The sequence below is a fragment of the Arvicanthis niloticus genome, chromosome 9 (genome assembly GCF_011762505.2).
Source record: "Arvicanthis niloticus isolate mArvNil1 chromosome 9, mArvNil1.pat.X, whole genome shotgun sequence".
In the NCBI taxonomy this organism is placed as follows: Eukaryota; Metazoa; Chordata; class Mammalia; order Rodentia; family Muridae; genus Arvicanthis; species Arvicanthis niloticus.
In genome coordinates, this window is record NC_047666.1 from 47,033,529 (window position 1) to 47,060,672 (window position 27,144).

The window sequence follows — 27,144 nt, forward strand, 5'->3', positions numbered from 1 at the left end:
ATAGTTCAGGCTGACCTCAAATTCACTATGTAGCTGAGGCTATCCTTGAATTCTGGATTCTTTACCTCCACCTCCAAGAATTGGGGATATGGGTGCACATCACCATCCCCTGACAGCCTTGATTGTTTGAAATCATGGCTTGCTGTACCCTACCTTATGATCCCTTCATACACTGGGGGGACTGGTGTGTCTCACCACATACACATAGCCTACTGCCACATCTTGTAAGGACCTGAAAGTTCGCATCTGTTCTTGGTGTGGTCGTCTAAACAACAGGAGAGTCTGTTTTGAATGTTGGTGTTTGCTTTTTGTTTCCTTGAAACATGACCCGGTTTATTTTCGAAGAGTGACATTTATGACAGACTGTGAGTCCCCATGCTGGGAGTTGGTAGTTTGAGCTGTGAAAGGAGCAGTGTTCAGGGATGGGTGATATGAGTTGTGTCTATTTGGACTTTGCCCCATGCAAATAAACTGTAACTGACAGACTTAAATGAGGGCATTAAAGCATTTCTGCCTCCTGGTGACCTGGATGTGCACTAGAGGCCAGACCAAAGTCCCTTTATGTATCCTTTAAATAAAAGTTCACAGCAGCCTGGTTCTTTGATCCCTGAGGTCAGGGAGTAAGTTCTCCACAGAGACAGGATTCTCTGTGAGTTTACATAACAGCTTATGTAACTGCGGGTAGTCAAGGGTCATTATTTAGTAGGGTCAGAATGGCCTTTGCATAGAACCCATTTCAGATTGTATGAATCAAGAATATGCCCTGTCTATTCAAGACTGTCCCAAGTAGAACAAATGTCACGATCCCTTGTTATGGCGCCACCAACTCCTGAGTTGCCCCCTTTGGTTATAGAACCTTATTCTGGAGCATAGAAAGGACCAAGTCTTCCTGTAGGAGCCAGGGATCTAAGAAGACAAACAGGAAGTTTGAATATTCAGAACATATCCACATGTATACATGTATGCATGCATGCACCTATGTATGTTCTGCATATTAATATGCTGGATTTGGTTTTAGAATTGCTTGAAAAACAAGCTTAGAGAGTGAGGATCTCATCCCTGAAGTTACATCCAGCAGCTGACCCACTGTCAGCACAGAATATGTGGCTGTCCACATGCTCCCTCTTGAATAAAGAGAAGGTCCCAGATAGTGGCCAGTGGCAATGAGGAAGGTGCCCCAGGCTGAAGTACTCTCTGAATCATCCAAGGAAATGATTAATTCTCAGTATAACTGAACATATTTACTCTTAGTGTTTGAATTATTAAATTCTGAATGACATGTTTATTTAGGAAAGCCTGGCAGGGCATTGTGCCGAGTGCCAGGGGAGGGATGTAGATGTAAGCAGCCCCAGCTTCTTCACCCTGGGAACCAAAGTGATTGAGAACAGTCAGTAGGTAGTACAGTGCTCTCAGAAGTGCGCTCTGGGTTGTGAGGGCTCTAGGACCCTGTCTGGAGTCAGCCAGGCAGCCGTGACCGGTAGTAGCTAAGTTCAAATCCTAGTTCACTAACTGTGACCTTAGCAACGTTCTTTTATGTCTTTATTTCCACATCTATAAAGGAGTAGGGATTTCTGAGACTTTACAAAATGTTTATTAGCATTACATTTTAACAGAAAGTAAGTGCACTACTTTTCCAAAAGCTAATGGATTTTTTACTAGTCTGTTCTCCCCTTCACCAACACCCCAAGGGAGCAGTGGTTGGGATAAGGAAAATTTGGGGTGAGAGAGAGAGAGAGAGAGAGAGAGAGAGAGAGAGAGAGAGAGAGAAGTAGTGGTAGAACATGTCTCTGTGTGTGTTCATGGTGGTGGTGGTTATGGACATACAGAAATCAATTACAGGCTTTCTCTTTCCACTGTGGGTTCCAGGATTCAAACTGAGGCCTTCAGCTTGCATGGTAGTGAACCATTTAGCCAATGAACTATCATATCTCAAGAACCCTTTGTTCCTGTCAGGATGTTTTTTTCACCATCGACTTCTAGAGCAGAAGGATATGAGCCAGCCATTGAGTGTATTGGTCCAAGTAGAGTGAATGAACTTTCTCTTGTGAGTGAAGGTGCTGCTTACTTCCAGGATCATTATAACTTAGGAGTCCGGGCTGCATCCAAGCCTGCTGGGATGGGCTATCCTTGGTGAGCAGTGTCTGTCCAGGAGTAGAGACTGCTGTCTAAGCTATAGATGCCAGCCCTGCAGGGGTCAGCCCTGAGTCAGGAAATGTGTTCTCTTGTCCCTACCCAAAGGTGGAAGTGATCAAGAAGGCCTACATGCAAGGTGAAGTGGAATTTGAGGATGGGGAGAACGGTGAGGATGGAGCTGCCTCCCCCAGGAACGTGGGGCACAACATCTACATCCTCGCTCACCAGGTAGAGCCTTCTCTCTCTATTGCCCCTCTACACATCACCAACGTGCTAAGCTGGAGGCCCTGAGACTGACTCCCTGGACAGCTTTCTTCTAGCACTGGTTGTACCCATGTGAACATGGCTTGCAGGTGTGTTTGGCCACCTGCCTTAAGGGGCTGAGTTCTAGGACACTGCCATTTTCCCAGTAAGGTAGGCCAGGGACTTGGAATCCCCATGTTCTGTACACACATCTACCCTTGAGCAGTGATACTGGATGCTTTGTCTGGAGCCGCTGAAAAGGAGTCTTGGGCATTTTGTAAATACTAATGAGTCTCTCTTAACAACCTAAGGAAATAAACCTGAGCCTCCTTGATTATCACATTTGGGGATCTGTGGGAACCTGTCCTCACAATTTCCTTTTGTTTGCCAGAAAGGGTGATACTTTCTTCCTGACACCAACATGTCATGTTTCATAATCTCGTCCCAAGTGTCTGGGTTTTTGAAGTTGCTTCTTTGGGTATGCTAGTATCTTCAGGTGTTGGGGGGGATGGGAAAGCCGTAGCCCAGTGGAGATTGACATGGCCTTTCCTTAGCCTCTTTTAAACTTGGGTACAGGACCTGGGCGTAACACAATGAAGGCAAGAGGCCTGGAATTACTAGGTTCCCTGCCCCTGCATAGGTACTGAATGATTTCAACCACTCCCCTGTCCCACATCGCCTCCATACTCAGCATCTAGTGTCTGAAGGGGTTTCTGAATAGCCCCAGAATGGAAGCTTAATGTGGTGCACAAAAAAAAATGTTATGTCCCTCCTGCCTAGCTTAAGAAATCAGAGAAAAGGAGTATCCTGCATGGGCATGAACTGTCCATTCTTTTATGCCAGACTCCCAAAATAGCCTCTGTGCAAAGCAGAGCTTTGCAGAAGGGAGCAAACCTCTCTTTAGGTACCTTGGCCTTTGGCTTACTGCTGGTCATTTTGCAGTTTTTTAAAACTCAGTTAGAAAAGCTGGGTATAGCTCAGTTGATACAGTGCTCACCTCACATGCAAAAAGCCCTGGTTGCAGTGGTGTACATCTATGAAACCAGAATTCTGGAGGAAGAAGCAGGAGAATCAAAAGGTTAAGGTCATTTCCAGCTATATCACGAGTTCGAGGCCAACCTGAGATACATGAGAAAGAAAGAAACCTAGAGTTTAAAAGTAGCTCTCACAATCCTTGACTCCCAGTTTCTCTTTGCTTGTGTTCTAGTTGGCTCGGCATAACAAAGAACTTCAAACCATGCTGAAACCTGGAGGCCAGGTGGATGGTGATGAAGCTCTGGAGTTCTATGCGAAGCACACAGCACAAATTGAGGTATAATTAGTCAAGCCACGAACAGGGAATACTCAGGCAGCAAGGCCTGGCCCTGCAGTCGATGGTACCCGGGTTGGTGTGTTCTCACTGTGCTGAGCAGTACAAATGATGAAGTGCTTCCTGTTCACTAGCTTCTCCCATTAGGTACTAGATTCCAGTGCTGATCAGAACAATCATGATTACTGCTTAACGCACAGAGGGGAGACACACTGATCAGATCCATATAGATTTTATTACAACTTCTGGCCAGCTCCTAATGCAAGTAGGTAGGGCTGAGGAGACAGCTCAGTTGGTAAAACATTTGCCATACAACCACAAGGACCCAATTCAATGCCCAGAACCCACATAAAATATCCAGGTGTATCATCATGCACTATGGTCTCAGTGCCGAAAGACAGAGGCATGAAGGTGTCTGGGTTTGCTTGGCCTGCTTAGAGACAGTTTGGTCAGTGAGCGACCCTGCCTCCAAAAAGGGACAAAGGGGAGAGAGTGTCTGATGATTGATACCAAGGTTGACTCCAGCCTCTCTCTGTATCTGTACACCAGTACCCTCGTGCATATATGAACATATATACACATGAAGTCTAGCAGAGGGACCTGTAGTTTATAGGAGGTCTGTTCTGAAGGAATGGAATCCAGATACAGAATGAAAGAACACTGGACTGAACCTGGCAGTACCCAGAGGGAGAAACTTTCCTGACCTCTACAAGGAAGACCAGGTAAGAGGTGCTCAGGAGAAGCCATCATTGCTGGAATGGAGTGAGCCAAGGTGAAAATGAGCATTTTGCAGAGAGGAAATAACACAGAGCAGTCGAAGCTTACACTCTCTGTTCTGAGAAGAAGTCTGCACTTTCTCCTCAGAGCAGTGGAACTGCTAGCATTTCCCCATGGGAACCCCACCGTCCTCTATGCATCTTACCAGGACAGAATCCTCGCTGACCTCCTGAACGATGTAGCATCATCTCTATCTGGAAAATGGAGGAGTCCTTCAATAAGGCTCAGTGAGGATGCTAGCTTCTCTCACTCTCAGGCTCACAGATGGACTGTGAATCCCAGGCTGTCGGCCCCTGGTGCTTTATATCATCTGCATTGTCTCTTAGTGTCTGAATGGAAGCATGTCTGGCTCCAGGATCTAGGTAGTCAGGATATAGCACCTTGTTTTGCTAATGAATTTATTACAATGTCTGAAGAGGGATTTGGTGGACAGAATGACACATTCAGGATGGAGGCTCTTGGGAGTCTCTTCGTACCTGCTGTCTCAGCTCTCCAGGCCATCTTGATGAAATGCTTCATCTGACCAACTCAGTGAGCCAGGCCAAATGTATGTGAACACATAGTCTGGATTTATTGATCCTGGCCAGAATCTTAGCCAAAAGGCCAGCTCTGTCCTCTGCATCCTTTAGGAGACAAGCTTGGCAGTGTAGAAGGTTAAAGAATAGAATCAGGAAGTACCGTTTAACTCTCTGGCCCAGTTGGGAGGAGACTGAAGTCTGATTGACGTAAAAGGCATGAACAAAGTCTCTTACTACTATGGAGAGAGAAGAAATGCTATTCTGTCCTCCTGACTCCCACTGCTAAATCTGCCCAAACAAGGAAAATTTTAAAACTGTTGCTAGCCTTGGAATCAGGCCCTTAGCTGGCCAGGACCCTCCCTTTGATTCCCCTGAGGGCTATGTATGCAGATCCAAGGTACTGTGTCATAGCTGCTTGGAGCTTTGCAAGTAGACTCTAGACTCTTCACCCATCAGCCATAGAACGCAATTCTTGCCAGAAGTCCTCCTCTCCCCTTCCTTTTCCTCCTGAAGCCAGCTGCACATCTCTTTTGTGCTTGAGTGAAAGAAGGGATGGTTCTAATGCTAGTGTATGTAAAGCTGGTGGCCACTTCATAACAAATATATGGGAAAGGCCCTTGAGCCTGTGTCCCAAGCAGGTTCTAGGTATTAACCACACACTACACTTCCAGTTAAACCAGGTTGGCTTTGAACCAAAACCATTCTGACAGCAGAGTGATTCTGAGACACCCGCCCCCCTGCAAAACAAAAAAAAACAAAAAACAAAAAACAAAACAACAACAACAACAAAAAAAAAAAACCACCTGAGCTCTAGCTAGATTCTGGAGGCTCTGGTATAATGACCATTTTTCTCTGCACTTAAGGAGTCGGAGCTGTGAGGACCTGTCTGACCTCCATCAGAGTTTCCCACTACAACTGGGCCTGAGTCACCTCTCTTGCCCCATCAGGGAACAAAGGTATTGAGAGAGGGAGCAAGCTCTTCCTGTCAAGGGCGTCAGACCTGAGCTTCACCTGACCTCCTCAGCTTCTGTGGAAGAATGCAGAAAGGCCAAGAGGCCATGTCTCTGATGTACTGCAGCCTGTGACCTTTTAGAATCCTCTGCCCTTGAAACTGTGACTTAATACAGTGTCCTAAAATTGGAAACAGACTACTCTAGGAGATGGAGCCCATCTAAGGAGGAAATGGAGGAAACCTGTAGCCATCCACCCCTGCAGCACCACAAAGCCAGTTTAAAGAACACTGTTTAAAAACCAGAGGCACTGGGCATATTGGTTCATATGTCGTGCATTCTGGACATTCTGACAAGATGGATGAAGTCATTGCAAGTATGGTAGAAAAGCAAAGGCCTGCTCTAAAAGTTCCTATTCAGAGTTTACCCAGTTTTGCTGTCTGAAAGAGAGTAGTGGGTGAGGCTTATACTGTGACCCAACATTGCTCTATCCAGCATGAGAGCCATCAAGCTGTGCCTGTTAAATCAAAATTAGATGCAAGTAATTATTCTGTTGCTCATCTGCAGTAACCGCATGTGCCTAGTGCTTGGTGGCCTCTGTGACTAGTAGCTGTCCTTTTGGACACACAAAGAACGGCCCTATCATTGTAGAAAGTTTCATTGTACAGTACTGGCCTCGGCTGAATGTTCTGAAACACTGTACAAATTGTTCCAGATGAAAGCCGATCATATCTAAAGGAAAATGAGAAATGAGTTTTCCATCTGTTCGTTTTGATCAACTAATTTTTACACTCTCCAGAGTCGGTGTCTATTGCTGCTGAGTTTTAGCCTGGCCGAGCTTATCAGCTTGTGGAATTGTGCTGGTTGTCTTTAAGCTTAGCAGTTGTTTGTGCAGACAAACACTTCAGCAATATCTAGTCAAGATTGTGCATTATTTATCTACAGTCTCAAAACAGAATCACTGTAAAGTACCTTGGGAGTATGTAGAGTGTAACTATAATACTTTTATGATGCTAGTGATTATTTTTCTAAAAGAGAAATATTCCATGCTGTAGCCACAAAATTAAAGCCAGTACCTAAAAGTAGAGAAGCATTAAGATATTGAGGAAGGTTGATCGTATTTAAATGAACGGAATATAAGTTAGACAAATTCTTACAGACTTAACAGAACCTTTATGTTTGGAGTATGCATGCACACACACACACACATGCCCACAGCTAAGGGCTTTCAAGTCAGACAGATTCACATTACCCTGAGCCTTGAAACCTGAGTTCACTGCCAATACTAAAGCAAAATAGTCTGTATAAAAGACTTTGAGAATAACAGCTTACCCTCCATTTTAACCCTAGATTGTCAGACTAGACCGAACAATGGAACAGATTGTCTTCCCCGTGCCCAGCATCTGTGAATTTCTGACTAAGGAATCGAAACTTCGAATATATTACACCACAGAGAGGGATGAGCAAGGCAGCAAGATCAATGACTTCTTCCTGCGCTCTGAGGACCTCTTTAACGAGATGAACTGGCAGAAGAAACTTCGAGGTGAGTCATAGTGCCTGGACATGCTTGGGAATATACAGCTCTGAGGCTTCACACCTGGCCTGGGGAGTGTGTACCTCCAAGAACAAGCAAATCAGGAATGGTTGGTGTTGGTGTGCCCCCCCCACCCCAACAGAATACAGAGAACTTTGGTATTTCAATATCCGGGCCCAATCTAAGGGTCCTAAGTGGGCTGCATTCGTGCAGCATTTGATTTGATTGGCCTAGGGGCTTCGTGCATGGCTTGGAGTGCCTGTTTGGGTGTTTCCCTGTGGAAACTAATTAGACACAGAAAAGACCAGGCCTTTTCCGGCACAGGATGGTTCCCTCGGGCTCAGAGTGCAGACTGGCACACCTGTTCCTGAGACTCTGTATTTTCCCTCAGTCGGAGTAGCTCACGGTCAGAACTCCCAGCCGTTTTATAGGCAGTACAGTTGTTTGCCGTATAAGCTGCAGCATGGCTCACCAGCAGGTCCCATGACAAAGCCAGCCAAGTCAAATGAAGATTACTTGTCTAAGGCACATTTATAGCGCTTCCCCCAGAGGGATGCTGGACTCCCAGTTTTCATTAGCGATTTTAATGTGATCCTTCCGCACCAGCAGTGTGCTTGGCAGCAGCTGCTGTGACCAACTTTAAAGGATCATGCTTTATTTGTCTGTGAGTTGAGAGCCAGGATTTTTTTTTTTTTTTAAATTTTAATCCGAAACTCCAAAGCCAGGCTCTAGTTGAGATCTCTCAGGCTTTCTGCAGGGTGCGGCCAGGGTAAGAGAGAGTACAGTTTCCGGGACCTCTCGTGCTATCTTTGGTCCTTGCCAGTCTGAGCAGAGCCAGGCCTGCCTTCCTCCTCACTTCCCTTGCTCCTGGGTTCACACATGGCAAAGACTTGTGCAATCAGAGTAGTGGCAGGTCCTCAGTACCAAGGAGGGAGAGAAGCGCACTCTAGTCCCACCACCCACCATCCACCACTTCTGCCAACACAGGCAGGCAGCTCACCCATCCTCAGCTCCTCTGGGAGCCAGTGGGCAGTAAAGACTCATTTTCTCCAGAGAGGCCACCTGATCATTCCAAGACTTTTGGTGAAGTATAACTAATGCCTTCTCTTATTTCAGTCTTCCTGGCTTTTGAAAAATAGTGTTTGTTTTAGGGAAGTTTAAAGACAGCAGTACTTGTCATCTGAAAATTTTTGATTGCCTCCAAAGCTATGTACTAAGAGAAAAACGGGAAAACAATAAGTGAATTAAACAAACCAAGTATTTAGGAAGAAGAGAGATGTACTCATTAGAAGCAGAATTAAAATAGAACACACAGCTTTTCACTAAGCAGCTTACTTCTGCCAAGAGAGCAGAGATTTTTCTGTCATGTTGGCAGAGCTGGCTTACCTTTGACTGAACTCAGGAAGGCTGTGACAGGTGTGATGGGAAGTCAGTAGCCAGTTCTCCCTCAGTGCCTTACTGATGCTAGTGTTTTCTAGTGTTTAAGCAATCAGGATGGGGGTGGAGAGGTGGGTCCGCAGTTCAGAGCTGGAGCTGATCGTGCAAAGGACCTGAGTTCACTTCCTGGCTCCTGCCCAGCCACTAAAACCGTCTGTGACTCCACGTCTGACACACTCTTCCCAGGAATTTGACACACTCTTTTGGCCTCTGTGAGTACCAGGCGTCATGTGATACACATATATACATGCAAGCTACACACCCATGCATACAAAATAAAGATAAGAGATTTGCTTTTTAGAAGAAATTGGTTTTAATTCTAAAACAAACACCCAATTTGATTTGCTCCTCCAAAACCCTTTCTTGCTTTCTTTTTGAAACATACACACACACACAACACACACACACACACACACACACACACACACACACACACACACACACACACTCTTTTCTGACACTGAAGGACACCATCCTTTTCTGACACTGAAGATCATATGTGTGGTGAAGAGAAGACTCTGGGCTGGAACCTAGACAACAGAGCTCAGATAGAGTTGCTAATACTGACCATTTCTTGCTTGGAATTTTCCCTCGTGCTTATTACATTAGAGGTAGCATTTGCCTGTGTAGAGTCCTAAGTCATCCAGAAAAGCCCAGTTTCTTTAAAGCAAACCAGGAAGCAATATGACTGAGACATGCCCTGGATGCAGTTATTTAACTAGCTTTGCCTGTCTCGGTGCCAGCATTCTACCATTCTGCTGGTGTGTGGCAAGTATATCAATCCAACTAAATTACAGTCCTTAGGGAACGACAACATGCGGCAAGGTATGGTGGGGGATTCGGCAGTGTGCATACTTCTTCCTGTGGGAACTAACGCTCCGTAAGGAGACAGGTGGCACAAGCAGATTTTTAAGTGGCTACAATATGAAGCTGATTATGACCAGGGTTATAATCAAGCAATGACAGGTTACAGAAGTGTGGGGATAGACTTGAAAGAAGAGGATGACTGGTGGTAACATCTAGCAAAATTTGGATAGACACAGCCTAGAAGATTAAGGGACGGGAGATACGTTCCGTTGCCTATTGCTGCTGTACCAAATTCTGATGCTTACAGGAACATGAATGCACTATCTTGCCATTCTGGAAGTCAGGAGTCTGGTAAGGTTCTCACTGAGTTTTAAAAAATATCAAGATATGGGCAGGGTGAGTCTTCTGACTCCTCCTTTCACTAAAAAGACCTTGTCAGGCCCTTTTGTCATGTAACATGACACATTCACAAGCTGAAGACTGAGGTTTGGCACATTTCAGTGGGCATTATTTTGCTTATGATAGAAGGTATGTCAATTGCTTTCATCATTCACAAAACACAATGGTCTAAAACAACAAATACTCATTTTCTTATAGTTTCCTATGGTCAGGAATGATGTAGCTGGATAGTTAGAGCTCAGGGTCTTTCATTAGGTAGCCACCAGGAGACCATCCAGCATTGTTGTCATCGAAGCACTTGCCTGGCCCTGATGAGTCCTCTTCTTGGTGCTGTCTAATAGCTCTGAAATCAGAGCATTTCTTCCTTCTTCACATAGACCTTTCCAGTGAGTCTCAGGTATCCTCGTGACACAACAGTTGCTTTCGTTAGAGTAACTGATTGAAGAGTAAGCGTGAGGAGAAAGCTACAGAGTTTTTTATGACCTGCTCTGGGAAACCTCATGCCTGCACGTGAAGTATCCTCTTCATATTAGAAGCATAGCAAAGGTACAGCCATACTCGGGACAATGTAGTGAGCTGCCACTCTTAAGGTATTTCGTCAAAGAAAGAGTTACATCAAAGACTGGGGCATGGGCGAAATCACAGCAGAGGGAGCACATGGAAGCTGAAGAGCACAGCGTGTTTGTGGGAACTACCGCTAGACTAGGATGTAGGAGCAGCTTATGTGGAGAAGGGAGAAGGTTCAGAGAAGGATGGAACCTAGTTCCATGTACCACAGGAAGTGTAAAGATATTGTGGATCTTCAACCTGGGTTAATAACTATCTGAGCTATAGAACTGATTGTGTATTTGTTCAGATTCAAAATGAGAGTGTAACAAATATTAGCTTTGGAAAATTAGATTTATTTAAAGACCATTTATTGCAGCTGTACTGAAGGGGACATGTTCCCATGCAAGGCATTTGGGCTTCCAAGGACCATCACGAATTTCTGCCAGCTTCTTGTATTTCTAGACTTCTTAATGAGCTCTTGATGCATACACCAGTGTGGAGAGGGTACCATCAGTTTTCCTCAAGCTGTCCCTCAGACTCAGCAGTCACCAGTGTCCAGCCATTCATCTCTCCTGTTCTTTTCACACATTTTTGTTACGTATATCAAAAGTATCCACTTCAGTCCCCAAGGAAGTGTCAGTGGCTGTTGCAGCCAGATGAAATGAGTTCTCATCTCTGGTTTGCTTCAGCAGGCCTGGGATGTGGCTCCGTTATACAGTGCTTGACTAGCATGCATGAAGCCCTGGGCTTGATTCTCAGCACCATATAAAAGTAAGCACAGTGGCTCACAGCTGTCGTCCTTGTACTCAGTGAAAACCAGGTGGAGGATAAGAAATTTGAGGTCATCCTAACCTGTGTGGTTGGTTTGAGTCTAGCTGATACTACATGGGACCCTGACTCAAAAAAAGGATTTTATTTTTTTTGTTTTACAAAATATTAAATTGCTACCTGGCAGTTGACTGTATTTAGTCAGCTCCTCTAGTAAATGGTGACATTGGCCATCTGTGTTAATCCTTTTTACTGACTCCAGATGATCAATAATTGGGAAAACAAGATCGCAAATACTTCCTCCCATGTCTGGGCATTGGTTTCTCTTATTTTTGAAGATGAAGAATTTCAAACTAGATGATTGCTCATAGCTCTGTAACTCAACAGTTTTGAAACATTGCCCATGACCAAGTTCCAACATGATTATCAACAGTTACTAAATTACCAGAGACCTCTTTAATTGTGCCATAACTTTCTTTGGATGGATGTTTCCAAAGGCTTGGCTGCTGTTGCAGGCATCATTACAGGACCTTTGGATTTGTCATTGGCTGCTATCCTAAAGTTTTATGAAGATTTCACTGGTGGGGAGGTGGGACACAATAGAGATCCTATCTCACATATCCTGTTCTGTGCTCTAGAGGGGAGGGAAAGATATCCAGCCAGACTGTCTTGTGGAAGCTGTCCCCTGCATGCCCACGTCAGTATAAACTTACAGCTTTGTGTCATATCTTTTTTCTCCTGGAGTCTTTGGATGTAAGCTCTCCTGCTGACCATGGTCAGCCCCATCTGGTTTCCCCAGTTCCTTGGTTTTGAGATTTTCTATACCGTTTGAGGGGAATGGCAAGTGAGTCAATGGTGAAAAGGGGGTAACTGTCCCACACAAGGGAATTGATGGAACGTTTAAGTGAAGAAAATGGTACCAGGCCCACTCAGAGGCTCAACTGCACCAACTCTGAGTGTTCTGTCTCCCTGACATTTCTAAAAGGCTAATTGAATTCTTGGGTCTCTCTGGGCATCTCATCTGGTACTGGAGGTCTGGGGGAGAACCAGAATCTCAGTGTGTGAACTCTGGATAACCCTCAGATTCCATAACTGGTGGAGTTAACAGGGCACGAAGGACTTTTAGATGGCCCAGCCTTTGCCCTTCTCTTCTCCCTCGTACCCCAATGAAGCTTCTGTTCATGAGTTCTCCAGTGACCTGATGTCATGTCACTGTGTGCCAGCTCCGAAACAAATTCTTGTTCTTACTGTTGTGATCAAAACTGGGAACAAAAGTGGACTTGTGGGGATCTAGCAGAAGGATGGGGCATGCCAGACTCTTAGCACTCGGACGTGCAGTAGTCAACAACCTCACCGGCTTCCTGTGTTTCCGCAGCCCAGCCTGTCTTGTACTGGTGCGCCCGGAACATGTCTTTCTGGAGCAGCATCTCCTTCAACCTGGCCGTCCTGATGAACCTGCTGGTGGCGTTTTTCTATCCATTTAAAGGAGTGAGGGGAGGTAACCATACCTTTCTTTCTTTAAGTATTCTGCCTTTTCTTTTTGAGACATCATCTTGCTAATAAGTACAAGCTGGTCTGGAACCCAGGATCCTCGTCTCCTGCTTTAGCCTTCTGCTGATAGGCTGTCTTATTTTTTTTATGGCTTCTGTTGCTGTCATAAAACACCACGACCAAAAGCAACTTGGGGAAGAGGACTTCTCCGCCACAGTCCATCACTAGAGGAAATAAGGGCAGAAATCTGGAGGCAGGAATCAAATGCAGCTGAAACCATGAAAGCACTGCTCACTGCCTTGTCCCTCATGGCTTGCTCAGCCTGCCTTTTGATTTCGCTAACAGAATGTTGCAGAAAAACACAGACTTGCACTTCATTTTGAGATATTTTCTTCTTTAATAAATTAAATACTAAGTCATCCCATTGGCATCCAGGTCTAAAATAAAATGTTAATAAAATCTTATTTAAAAAAAAATATTCTAAAGCCTGAGAATCCTACTTTTGAGTACCCGGGACTAGTTGCCCAGGGGTCAAATCACCTACAGGGACCTGGTTCCTCCCACATCAATCATCAATCAAGAAACTGCAACACAGGCTTGCCCACAAGCCAGTTAGATGGGGGCTGGTGAGATGGCTGGGCTAGTGAGATGGCTCAGTGATTAAGAGCACTGACTGCTCTTCCAGAGGTCATGAGTTCAATTCCCAGCAACCATATGGTGGCTCACAACCATCTGTAATGAGATCTGATGCCCTCTTCTGGTGTGTCTGAAGACAGCTACAGGGTACTCACATACATAAAATAAATAAATAATTCTTAAAAAAAAAAAAAGCCAATTAGATGGGGACACTTTGTCAATTAATGTACCCTCTTCCCAAATGATTCTAGCTTGTGTCATATCTACATAAAACTAGCCTGCACATGGGCATATTCTATCATAGCTGGCTCAATATCTTCAATTTTGAAGACACAGCTGATGACATCAGGAAGGCTGTGACTTGGGTCTTAAAGCCTATTGCTGAAACTATTGGGGCCATTTAGGATCCCAGGTATCCATTTGTAGACAAGATGAAATACTAGCTTTTACCCAAGATCTAGTTCTAAATTAAACTTAAAGTAGTTAGGAGGAGGAGGAGCTATTAAGCCTGTCAGAAATTGTCTTAAGCCTCATGTCTTCCATACAGGGAAAGCATGAGTCCAAGAAGTTAAGAGAGACAGCATGCCAAGCTAGTTAGGTGCATAGCTGATCCTATGGCATTGACATAAACAGTCAGTCCACTGTATGTTTTCCCGGGCCATGCTTCTGAAGTGCTTTTCAGCTGAAGACTAAGAAACCTCTGGAATTTTTTTTTCCCTTTTGCAGGTCAGAGGTAAGACAAGTCTTGAGACTGTAGCCAGTTCTCCTTGAGTGTTTAGTCTGTGGAGAGCTGCCTGCTACCATTCTTGGATTTCCCCCACCCACCATCTCCTTCCAGACGCCCACATGAGCCTTCAACATATTTTGATGAGAAAAGGCACAGATTAGGACAGCACTTCTTTACCAGAGACCCTGAACTTGATAGCTGGTATTTGAGAGCTGTTGGCTTTGTGGGGTTCTGGTGGCAGATATGAAAGGCGCCTCTTCTGTTAGATATTCATGTCCTCTCTCCTCACCATGTTAGGGATGCAATCGAAGCACTCGTGCATGCTAGACAAGTGCTCCAGCATGGAATCATGTTCCCAGTCCTATTCACCCGAGTTCCCAGAAAGGTTGTTTTTTAGCTAAGTTTTTCATCGGAGTTCTTTTGGCCCACCAGCTCACCTTTAGCTATACCAACCTGCCTCCTGTATGAAACTTATGGGATAAAGAAGCCCCAAAATCAGACCCAGGAAACGCTGAGAATATTTGAACTGAATATTACGGTCATAGATCTAAGTAGCACATGTGTAATAAACGTATACTTAAGGGCCAACTTTAAAGTGGTAACATGTTATGTAATGCCACAGACACTTTCAAGGACTTCAGCTTTTCTGTTTGGACTTAATTTACATTGAAGGCACCATTTGAATGTCCACTTCTTCCCCAAAGCATGATCTAAACACAGACCCAGGGGATGTATGTATGTATGTATGTATGTATGTATGTATGTATATATATATATATATGTATATATGTATTTTCTTTAAATGCTACTTTAGGAAACATGAGGGTTAATATTTGAAAAGATTTGATCAGAACACAGTACAGACCTCTATTGGTGACTACCCAGTCTCCTTCCAGCTCAAGCACACAAGAAGTTACTGTGTTCCTCTCAGATCATCCAGCCATTTCTTTGGATGAGCTCTCATCTGCCCTCCACTCCTTTAAAGCTATTCCATATAGATTTTAGTGATTCGCCCCAACTGTTTCCTTCACTGGTCATTTGCACCAGCATCCAGGCCACTGTTTGGGGACAGTGAGTTGACATCCCTCACCTTCAGTATTAGCCTTCCTACTTCATTCTAGCCATGGGTTTGCTGGTCACTGGTCATGTGACTGTGCAGGCCTCTTTGGTTACTCCTTGATGTTTCCTGTATTATAAGATGCTAACAGTGAAGATGTTGAGGCTTTGATGTGGCTTCAGAAATGCCTAGAATGCTCTGACAAAATAGTTGTAGAAGCCTACCTCTTACCAATCAAATCTGAGACCCTTTGAATGAGGTAATGGGTGAGATCTTTCCAACTCTATGGTGATACACTTTGGGAATGATGCCCACCTTTATTAGCCTGAAGGTCAGAAGGTTTCCTTGTCTAACTATGGGTCATGGGCTTTAGAACTTCATACCAATGGATTTACTGGAAAGCAGTGTCAGAGCTCCTGGGAATGAAAAGAGGCTGATCTGACCCATGAATCCTCTTTCATGATATGGACACTGAAGTTACTTTGGAAGCAACAGTTACCCATTAGAGTGAATGTTTGCATTTGTAACATGTGCTCTGGAAATTTTCTGTGCTCAGCACCAACTGTTTTCAGGAAAATGGTTGTTTTCATGCTGCTCAGAAAATCTATCTGGTTAATTGGCCTGAAAATGCCAATGTGAGATCAGTATGTGTTAGACTCTGTAGGTGCAGCTTAGTAGTAGGATGCTTGCCAAGCATGACCAAGGCCAGGATTTGAGCTCCAGCACTTCCAAAATAAAATCTTCTGTGTATATTTGTATCACAGTATCTTTCTAAAAACAGGATTGCTAAAATGTACCTCTTAGATATACATAACAGCCTACTTTTGTACAGTGCTGTGGTTCTCTGGCTTACATGACCTTTGCAGCCAAGAGCAGCAGTGGCCTTAAAAGCTCCTTTTAAAAAGCATCCTCCCAGCCCACTGAGCCACCTGTCAGAAGCACAGCACTGGTGCAGAGTCAAATACTGCTCAATCTGTGAACATGCTACGATGTTTCAAGTAAAGACAGTATGGCTCCTTAAACTTTCTTATTATTGAAATGTTTTAACTTACTCATGAGTAGAAGGAACAGCATGACAAACTGCCATGTACATCAGCCCAGCTTGAACAATTAACATTTTGCTAAACTTGTTTCCTCTAGCCCCCCACTGTATTTTTGAAACATTTTAGAGAAGTTTAGACATTTTGTTGTTTTGACCATAAATATTTCAGTGTGTCTCTAACTTATAAGCATATTTTAAAATATATATAACCACCAGGCCATTATCATATGTAACAAAACTAACAGTAAATCTTGTAATGGTCCAAATTCACATTTCTCCAGCTGTCTCCAAGATTTCTTTCTAGACCCAGTCTCTTAGAGTCTAGCACTAGTTTTCAGTATCGGGTTAATAGCAGGGAAAGAGCAGGTTTTTACCTGCCTCTTCAGGACTTGGGTACAAGTGTACTGGCCACATTTATGGTTAAGACATTGAGAATCTGTTAAAAGCCAGGCTTTGTGGAGTGGTTTTTTTTTTTTTTTTTTTTTTTTTTTTTTTTTTTTTTTTTTTTTTTTTTTTAAATCCCAGCACATAGAAAACAAAGTGAGGCAGCTCTCTGTGAGTTCAGCCCCAAAGAGTTCTAAGACAGCCAGAGCTACATAGTGTGGCTACATACTGTAGCCAGAAAAGAAATTTGTTTAAAATGTTTAAACATTTATGAAATAAAAAGTAAGTCAGAGACTCAGAGGAAACATCTCCAAAGAATATCTCACTATATCAGGACTTAAATGCAGAATATGAACACATAAAATACTGTAATAGAAAGACTATCACATGAAAAGAATGGGCAAAGTATTTGCTCAAATAATTAACAAAAGAAGATCTAAGGATGACCAGTGGGTATGTGAGAAGATAGCCAATATCTAGAGTTATCAGTAAAATACAAATCAGAACAGTGATGTAGTTCTATAGACCTGCTAAAATGGCTGACTCACAGGACTGTTAATATCAAGGGCTAATGAAAGGCCAAAAAAAAAAAAAAAAAAAAAGTGTGATTGTTTTGATTGGAAAGCAGTATGGCAATATCTCACTATCTCACAAAATTGCAAGTTCTGTGTAAGAACAGTCTACTTCTCTGTGTTTGTGCAAAAGAAATGATAGCATCAGTTCCACTCCAAGATTGGCACTTGAATGTTCTAGTAGCAACATTCCCAGTATCTCTATACTGGGATAGCCACAAATATCCATTCATTTATTGAATGAATAAATAAATTATAAATTGTTGTACATCCATAGAATAGACTATTACTCAGCAGTAAAAAACGAGTAACCACCATGATTCTTAAAGACTTCTTAGTCACACAAAAGACTACCTACTAATACAGTTATTTCTCCATTTTCATGAGAACTGCAAGATTATAGTAACAGGAAGCACGCTCGTGGTATCCGGGGGTGGGGGTGGGGCAACACATAAACTGCAAAGACCTCTAGGCAGTCTTTCAGGGTGCTCATGTTTGTCAGGGTGAGCACATTCTGTGTCTTGATTGTGGCGACAACATCCTGTAATGGTCATATAACAACCTGTCAAAATTCTTGATCTGTGCGCACAGTGAATTAATGCCTTTTTTTAAACAATAGCTAAAGACTGTTAACATTAGAGGCATGTCCTTCTAGCCATTTCCTAGGTCATTTTAGAGAAAATACATAGAGTGGGTTGCCTTTAAAGTAGAGATACTGCACCAACTTCACAGATTGATGGAATGGGCTGAGTAAATGGTAATTAATGAGACATGGCAAAATGTATGACAGTTGTTAAACATACACAAAATGGTACATATGCCCCCCCTCCAGAATCCACATTTTTAGCTTCTATAAACCTTATGTGCCTTTGTGCCCATTTCTTTTATTTTCTGTGAATTAAGTATACATGGTCACTTGCGTGTGAGCACATGTGTTTATGCATGTGTGTAGAGGTTCAATATTAACATTGCATGTGTTTGTTGCTTGGCCATTCTCCAGAATGTATATAGAGGCAGAGTCTCTTACTTGAGGCCAAGCTACTCTACCTAGCTAGCTTGCTCAGGGCATTGCCTGTCTCCATCTCCCACTCAGTAGCATTACAGGTGAGACACCACACCCAACATCAACACAGTGGAGACCTGAACTGCCACTTTGTGCCCATTTTATCCAGCTTTTCTTCCTTAAGGATTGAAAGTGGGGGTAGGGGGGAGGCAAGTGGATGGCTCTAGGGGGACAGTTGTTGAAGAGAAAATGCCTCGGGTGGCTATGACTTAGCTGGAGAAAGAGCAGCCACCTGCATCGGTGCCTCCTCCTGAGCTGTGCTATACTCCTGGCTATTCTAAAGAAGAAAAACTCCTTTATATAAGTGTCCTGAATCATGAAGCACTGCTTGTTTACATCCAAGGGAGACTCAAAATGTGACAGCATTTGCAATAGGGGTGTTTTATTTTTTTTAATGAGTGTTTTACAGAACTGTATTTTTAGCCACGTTGGCTCATGTTATGTAACCAAGACATCTCGTGGGACACTCTAAATAGAACCTGAAATAGCAAGAGATGACAAAAACTGGTAGAAGCTCGTTATCTACTGGGTTAATCTAACTGTAGATGATGCTCAAGAGCCGGAAGTTGCCTTCCTCCTTCCCTTGAGGAAATCAAATTGAGCCACGGAACCTGCAGTTTTCTTCACGTGTTTTGAATATAAGTAAGCTTAGGCTTCCAGTTCCTCCTTTCCCCAGAAGTGATTCATGACCTGTGAATGAGTTTGAATTTGTTGAATAAGAATCTGGTGTCTCCTCTGTACAGGGTACTTTTCTCAAGAGACTAGACAGAAGACAGACAAATAAAATGATGGTTAGCAAATAGCAGCATTTGAGGTTGTGGAGGTATCTCAGATGGTAAGAGCACTGGCTGCTCTTCCAGAGGACACGGGTTCAATTCCCAGCACCTAGATGGCAGCTCACAACCATCTGCAACTCCAGTTCCAGGGGATCTGACACCCTCATACAGACACACGTGTAGGCAAAACGTGAGTGGACATGAAAAATAAATCTTAAGGAAAGAAAGAAGGAAGGAAGAAAAGAAAGAAAATAGTAGTGTTAGAGCCAGGAATGTAGCTCCATGGGTCGAGCTCTTCCCTAGCATACCAGGCTCTATAGGAATAACCAGGAAGTATGGTGACATGGCGTAGGAGGAAACACTTTGCAAGTTCTTTGTGAGTAGGAATGACTTGCCAAAAATAGTAATGTCTCAGCTAAACCCAAAATACACAGAAAGACCAGAGAATTGGGGGAGGGGGTGACATGCATAAGAAACATGAATGACTGCTTGGGAATCTAAAAACATTGAAACTGAGATTTTTGAGGTAAAAAATCAGAACATCATTTAGAGAAGTGACTGAAGAAAATGTCATTAGACCTATCTTACTCTGTCACCTAGATGCCATGAAAACACAAATTCCAAAACCGTCTGTATTGTCTTTCCAGGAACACTAGAGCCACACTGGTCAGGCCTCCTGTGGACAGCCATGCTCATCTCTCTGGCCATTGTCATTGCTCTGCCCAAGCCCCATGGCATCCGGGCCTTAATTGCTTCTACAATCCTACGACTGATATTTTCAGTCGGGTTACAACCCACACTGTTTCTGCTGGGAGCTTTCAATGTAAGTATGACTCGCTTTATAGTACAGTTCTTACATATGAGTAAGTAGGAATGCTCTCCATTTGGTTCCTAGCATCTTGACCCGAGTTTTCAATCTAGGAAAAAAAAAAAAAAAAAAAATGTTGTTAGCCTGACATTTTCCTTTGGCCTCTTCAGGGTTAATTGAGTCTCCCAGAGCATCAACCTGACCTTTCCTCGAGTGTATCCCTCCCAAGAGCTAGACAGGGGCAGCAGCAGCAGAGGAAGTTTAAGTTAGTTTGGCCATTCTGACCAAAGGTTTGTTTGGACCATAGGTTTTTAGCCAGCAAATCAAGTGATCAAATATTAACATAGCACTCAGTTCTCAAAGGGCTCACACAGAAAAGAGGGGAGAGGTTAGAGGGACTGCTCATAAACAGACAGAGCAAGTGGGGAAGGAAGAAGAAAATGACAGATGGCTATTGAGATGTCAGTGGAGCCCGTGGGAGTGCTGTCACTGTCGTTGAAAGGATGCCAAGGGTCCTTAGGAAATAGTGGTGGCTGAGGGAAGATTGAGGGTGACATAGGACTCCTGCATCGGCTTTGGTTTCTATTCTAAGCATATAAGAAAGCTAAGGCGGCTGTATAGAAATGCAAGTGTCATAGAAAAGTATGGGTAATTCATAATCATGTCTAGGTGTTCCGATCACGAAAGCATCAAGGATTCTGGCAAGACAAGCTAAGAGAAAGACAGCGGGTTTGAAATTGTGTTTTGTTGATTTGGTTTTGCTTTTGAAATGTTCTTGCTGTATAGCCCAGGTTAGCCTGGGACTCTCTCTGTGTCCCAAGCTGATCTTACTTCTGACTATGTAGCCCATACTGGCCTCAAACTTATGATCTTCCTGCCTCAGCCTTCCAGAGGGATAAGATTACAAGTGTCTGCCACCACACCTGATGAAACAGTACATGAAAGAATAAAAACATGAGGACAGGAAGTGCAAGCCTCAGGAAAGCATTTTGCTTGTTTTAGGCTTCATAGGCCTAAGTGGAACAATAGGTCAGAGAGCTGTGTTTAGGGTAGAGACTAATCCTGGAACACTGAACTCTGGGATAAATCCATTCATTGAATGTCCTCTTCCAGGTTCACATGTATTTCCAAACATCATTCCATGTGGTAAATGTTAGGTGGGGAATTGAAATAGAGGGTCAATGGCACAATCCAATGGCAATAAAAGTGTTGTGACTGCAATACTTTTCAAAGACCTAAAGAATAATTACAAATCTCTGAGAAAGGGAACCTGCATGGCCATGTTTCCCAAATGCTTTAGCCTGTAGTTTTGCAGATACGTCAATGGGAATAATGCTGGGAGACACTGTTCACCTGGGTAGGAAATGCTTGCAGAATTTTGAGCCAAGAGGATTTTTACAAAGGCATTCTAGATAATTCATTCATCCATGTTATGTAGACTAGGGTACTGTAGGCAGGGAGGCCTTTGGGGCTCTGCTAGTGCTTTTAATCAGGTGTGGTAAGGCTGAGTCATAGTGTAGACATAAGAAACAGGCTGCAGGTGTCTCAGTGGTGAAGGAAAGAACACCATGGGGTAGACAAAAAGGCAGAGCCATACCCTTGACAAACCACTGCAAGGTCTTTTTCTTCAAGCAAAGGAGCATTATTGTCTTGATTGGCTGGGCAATCAAAGGGATAAATTTATTTTGTGTATTACTTGCTTTTCCATTGCTGTGACAGAATACCATAACCAAGGCAACTTACAAAGCATTTAATTGGGCTTATGGTTTCAGAGGGCTAGAGTCAATTAATGGGGGAGCAAAGGCTTGGCAGCAGGAACATCTGAGAACTCACATCTTGATCCCCAAGCAGGAGATGGAGGAGAGCAAACTATGAATGGCTGTAGTCTTTTGAAACTTCATATCTTCTCCCCACCTCTACCCCACCACCATATAACACACTTCTTCCAACAAGGTCACACTTCCTAATCTTTCCCAAATAGTCTACCAACTGGGGGTCAAGTATTGAAACACACAAGCCTGTGGGGGCTATTTTCACTCAAACCACCTGGGTCGGGGGGGGAGGGAGTTCATGTGTGTACATGTGTTTGTCCCAGGGTGTACGGAGGCCAAATGTCAATTTTAGTATCATTCCTCAGGAGCTGTCCACCTTCTTATCTGAGACACGGTTTTTTACTGGCTTAAGGCTTGCTGGTTTGGCTAGGCTGGCTGACCAGCTAGCAAGTACCAAGGGCTTCCCTGTCGCTGCCTCACCAGTCCTGAGATAACAAGCACACACCACCACACAAGGATTTTTTTTTTAACATGGGTTCTAGGGATCAAATTCAGGTTTGCACAGGAAACATTTTAACAACTGAGCCATCTCCCTATTATAAAAAAATAAAAATTTAAGCAGTTTCCAATCATGGGTGGCTGGGCAAGACTATGGCCACCATCTAAAAGGAAACAATGCAACAATGCATTCACAGTGTTCACTTATCATGCTTGAGGCGACAAGACATGCCATCACTGTTAGCTCTGACAGTTATCAAACCATGGGCACAATGGCCGGGGGCGGGGGGGGGGGTGCACCACATGCTGTGGGAAGGTATTTCAGACGGAATGCAAGATGATCAGATGACGGACAGGACAGATGGATGGAAACAGCTATCATAAATAACCACTCAAGAGTTTTGTATTGTTTTGTTCTGTTTTAGCAAGAGACACCACTTGGTGTGTATGGGATAAGGAAGAATAGCTGAACAAACAGGAGAAGGTTGAAGGGAGAGGCTAGCTGACATCAAAGGATGGCACACTGGGGTTAGGGTTAGCTCATGAGTCTCCTGCTAGAGGAAGCCAAATAGATGTGCTCAGAGCATAAGGCGTAGTATATACTGACAGCATCCCTTAGAGGTAGAGCAGGAAGCTAGATCAAAAGCTGGTTGAGCAGAGTCAGTGTGGAGTGGGGTCAGTAGACTGAGTCCATGAGCAGGAGATACTTGCTGAAGAAGCAGTGAATGTTAAAGAGAGGAGCGAGTGAACTGACGTGGACTGTTGGCCTGTTCATATTTTTAAAACTTGGGTGTGTCAGAAGTTCTGTGGTGTCAACTGGACTATGATCATCTTGCCTTTCTCCAAACCCTTCTCTAAAACTCCATCCAGAGTCAGCCATGGTTTGCTGCCCTATGAGGGACTCTTATCCATAGGGTCAGAACTCAGGGGAAACCTGGCCTATTGTATGTTGAGCGTACTTAAGAAAGCTTGGAGGTTTTCTGTCCATGCTGGTGTCCTCCTTTATCTGATTATCAAGGTGTTCACTTACACTGGCCTACAGATTAGCTGGCAGGATGTCTGTGCGTCTGATGCCAAGGGAACTGAAGTAGCAGAAGATAGTTTTCCCAATTCAAAGAGTCTTCCCTCCGGCATTTCTGTCAGCCCGTTAATAAAGCTGGGTTTCCAGGCACGGGGTGTCTGTTCACATACAAATGTACTATCCAGTAGATAAGTCAGGGCCCCTTCAATAGTAGGTGTCAGGAAACCCAAGCTAGCTGAAGCAGAGTGTAAATGCACTGGTTCATTTTGTCCTAGAAAGCAAGAGCCTGGCTTTGAGTATAGCTCAGTATGGGGGCTTAGACAATGGCATCAGGGCCCAGTTCTTCTGTCCCTTAGTTTGGCTCTATGTCCACTTAACTTGTGTGGCTTTAGGACCCATGATGTAATAAGAGGACAGTAGCTTTAAACTCATATTCCTTCAGGTTCAAGGTAAGTAGAAAAAACAAAGTTGTCTTTTGCTATAATCCCAGGAAACTTCCTTCTGGCTTTTATTGGCTCATTTGGTCACATGACAATCCTCGAACAATCATATTCAGAAGAATATAATATTGTGATTGGCCAGATGAAGCCGCTTCCAGACCTCAGGAGCTGGTTCTTGGAAGGGGGTGGATCCCCATGGGAAGGTCAGGAATCATTCCCAGAAAGAAGGACAGGACAAAGAGCTCATCCTTGCAAACCCTATTTTGGTTTCTTAAGAAAATGTTCATCTTCCTTGTGAATGCAGAAGGAAAGAAAGCTGAGAAGTGTCTACTTCTCGTTAGCTCTCCCTCTGTAGCATCTGGAATGGAGCCAGCTTTGATAACGAGCTTTAACCATGCTGCTCAGAGTTCACGGAGAGAGGTGACTTCTGTGGGACTGACTCATAGAAGAATGTTAGAAATGGTTCATTTCGAAAAACCATCATTTCAGTATGTGTTAATTTTGTTTTTGTTGTACACAAGTACTGCTTGATTGTTGGTGCACATGAAATTATTTGACTACCGTGTCATTTGTAGTATGCCTGAAAAGCAAAGTAATGGAATGACTTGGAGTCACAGGACAGTTCTGAGAGAGCTTGGTGGGCACTCGGCGCTAAGGCTCCTCTCAGGTTCTCATGCACAGTTGAGCATGGTCTCCGCCATCTGACTCTTCCCACCACCGTCTGTTCTCAGGTCTGCAATAAAATCATCTTCCTGATGAGCTTTGTGGGCAACTGTGGGACCTTCACCAGAGGCTACCGAGCCATGGTTCTGGATGTTGAGTTCCTCTATCATCTGCTGTATCTGCTGATCTGTGCCATGGGCCTCTTCGTACATGAGTTCTTCTATAGTTTGCTGGTGAGTACCAGGGGTTCACATGTTTCACATGTGGAGAACTGTGTGTGTCATCTCTTATCATACACCCCACCTTCTAATGGCAGCTACTGTGCTTGGTCCTTATAATACCAAGCTCCACCTGCATCCGATCTTGGGAGGATCTGAGAGGAAAATGACATAGGAAACAGGGCAGCTCCTGGGAACCTGGCAGTGCATGATCCCATTGTGTCCCGTGTGTGGCAGATCTGTAGTTTCCATTCAGGTGTCTCTGCGGTTCAGATGTTTCCTATATATGTGTCCATTTCTCTCACTCGGGAAGCACTTACCAAGAGAGCTGTGTTTGACACCATCATCTATGGTCCTCTGGGATCTGTTTCTCAGTGCAAACATGTGAGGACCAAAGTAGAAGCAACTTGCAAAGCCTCAAGACCCAGGACAGTGAGCTTGCTGGGTACAAGTGATTTTGTTCCCATAGAGACAAGTTGTCAAGGCCTTGACAGTTGGTGGGTTGGCTCTGTCCCTTCCTTAGGAGCAGATTAAGTTACAAACCAAATGATTTTTTTGTGTGTTCAAGTCAGAAGAAACCTAGATCTATAAATTTGAGGATAAGAAATTTCAGTGCACCTAAATAAACATGGCAAGAAGCATAAACTTTTATCGTGAAAACACAAGAAATATAAAAATATGAATATCAAAAATGTCTAAAGCCTCAAAATAAGAAAGAGAGGTGGGAGGGAAAGGGAAGGGAAAGAAAGGAATGAAAAGGATTTAGAAAAGAGGGATTGTGGAAAGTCCTTTAAGGGAAAACCATCTATGGTTTCTAAGCTGCTTGCCTTTGTCTGTGCCTCAGTTTCTTTACTTACAAGTTGAGAAGAATATGTTTTCCTTGCATGTGGATATTGTGTGGATCATATGTAACTGGTTATGTCAGCATCTTAAACAAACATAGTCACATGACAGTTCCCTAGTCTTATCTTTCTCATCCTTTATTCTTACTGCCACCCCCCCCCCCAAAAAAAATCACATTCACAGGATTAGTTCATTCCATTAGTGGTAGATGTTGGCGGGCTAAACCGAATAAATTATTTTGTCTAGTTTCAGAATCTGTCTGGCTGTACTTTGAGGTTTTAGGCAAAGGGGTGGCAGGATGTACTTGTGAGTGCCATTATGTGACCTATTTTGGTCATTCTACATTAGACAGAAATCTGTAGAGCCCTGTGTCTGTTCTGGAACCTTTTTGTGTTGTGCCTGAATATGCCTGGACAGAGTTCTAGCATGTGAATCAAGGAAACCTACATCCACCAGCCCAGCACACTCCTGTTCTCCCTGGGGCAGTGGGGCACGAGGGTGGGGGGGGGGGGTCTCTCAAGAGATAAGAGCATGACCTTTGTGCCCTTTGACCTGTCCCTCTCCCCTGCTGGAGTGTGGCTTTCCTTGCTGCTCTCTCTCCTGTTGATCTTGTTTTTTTTTTTTCCCCTCTTTATTTTGATTCTCCGTTTCTTTGCTTTTGGTTTTTTTTTTTTTTTTTTTTGGGGGGGGGGGTCATTTTTGGAGCCAGCCAGGGCCGTTCCTAAATGCAAGGGACAGTGTGAGGTGAGACCCTCATTCCTTACCTCACAGCCTCACCATTGTGACAGAGGCAAAACAGTAGTAGCTAACTCTTTGTAAGTGCATGCTTCTCCCGCACTCTCACCCTGCTTTTGAGGGAGATGATGTCTTCAGGTCGCAGTTGAGGACTGTGAGGCATGGTGCAGCTAAGTAACTTGTGCCCTGAATCACACAGTCACTTGATCTTCCAAACCCAAATGTCATTTCTCCGAATGTCATGCCTTTGTGAAAGCAGCATTCCATGCTGCAGTTCACACTTGTGCTTTCAGAACCCTCACCTGTCACAGAAGCACAGTGACTCAGTCTAGATCAGGGTGAAAGCCGCCCCTGTGTGCGGCCAGGGCTTTTCTGAGCCTCGGCTTACCTGTGGGATCCTTTTCTTGTCCAAAGAAGTACTTTGAATGTGTCTGATGAGAACTCAAAACACAATAATCCCACAAAGAAAGCAAGCCTCCCATGCTCAAAACAAACCTGAGTTTTCAGTAAGGGGGGGGGAGGGGAAGAGAGAGAGAGGGAGTGGGGCTTCCTGCAGAGAAATCTATAGAGTCCCCTGGGTGATCAGAGCTCCCTTGGCTTTAGCTATCTAGGAAGAAGGAACTGTAATTCCTTGTCCTAAGGTGCCATGGCTCCCAGGAAGCATCTGGTCCTGGCCTCAAGCCTGCATTCCAGTTGTATTCTTAAGAAAATATTAACACCAGAGAGGAAACCGTACAAAGTTCCTAAACAGCAGCTGACTGAATGAGGGCTCCAGATGGTCACTGAATGTGGAGCCAGGTTCATCCCTAAGTGCCAAACCAAGGCAAGCTCATTAAAATGCTCACGCCTTCTGAGTTTAACCTATCCCTTGAGAAAAGGTTAAAAAGCACACTAATTCTTGGTCTGGTGGCCATCGGGACACAGTGGGTATAAATTGCTAGTAGCAGCAAGTATAAATTGATAGGGCACGCTTG

The 27,144-nt window shown here is 44.0% G+C and overlaps 1 protein-coding gene and 1 long non-coding RNA gene across 4 annotated transcripts in view; one reads left to right on the plus strand and one right to left on the minus strand.

The window, feature by feature from the left end:
* The window catches only part of Itpr1 (inositol 1,4,5-trisphosphate receptor type 1), a 320,805-nt gene that overhangs the window by 256,199 nt on the left and 37,462 nt on the right, over nt 1-27,144 (plus strand). Inside the window, exons 50-55 of the mRNA XM_076940207.1 lie at nt 2,239-2,361; nt 3,584-3,688; nt 7,281-7,473; nt 12,800-12,922; nt 19,820-19,995; nt 24,443-24,607. Of these exons, the coding sequence (XP_076796322.1) occupies nt 2,239-2,361; nt 3,584-3,688; nt 7,281-7,473; nt 12,800-12,922; nt 19,820-19,995; nt 24,443-24,607 (885 nt within the window). The remainder of the gene's footprint in view (nt 1-2,238; nt 2,362-3,583; nt 3,689-7,280; nt 7,474-12,799; nt 12,923-19,819; nt 19,996-24,442; nt 24,608-27,144) is intronic.
* The window catches only part of LOC117714722 (uncharacterized), a 91,700-nt gene continuing 83,309 nt past the window's right edge, over nt 18,754-27,144 (minus strand). For all 3 annotated transcript variants that reach the window (XR_013112551.1, XR_013112553.1, XR_013112552.1), the window contains 2 exons: nt 20,030-20,089; nt 18,754-19,086 (listed from right to left, as the gene is read on the minus strand). This is a non-coding gene — a long non-coding RNA (uncharacterized LOC117714722). The remainder of the gene's footprint in view (nt 19,087-20,029; nt 20,090-27,144) is intronic.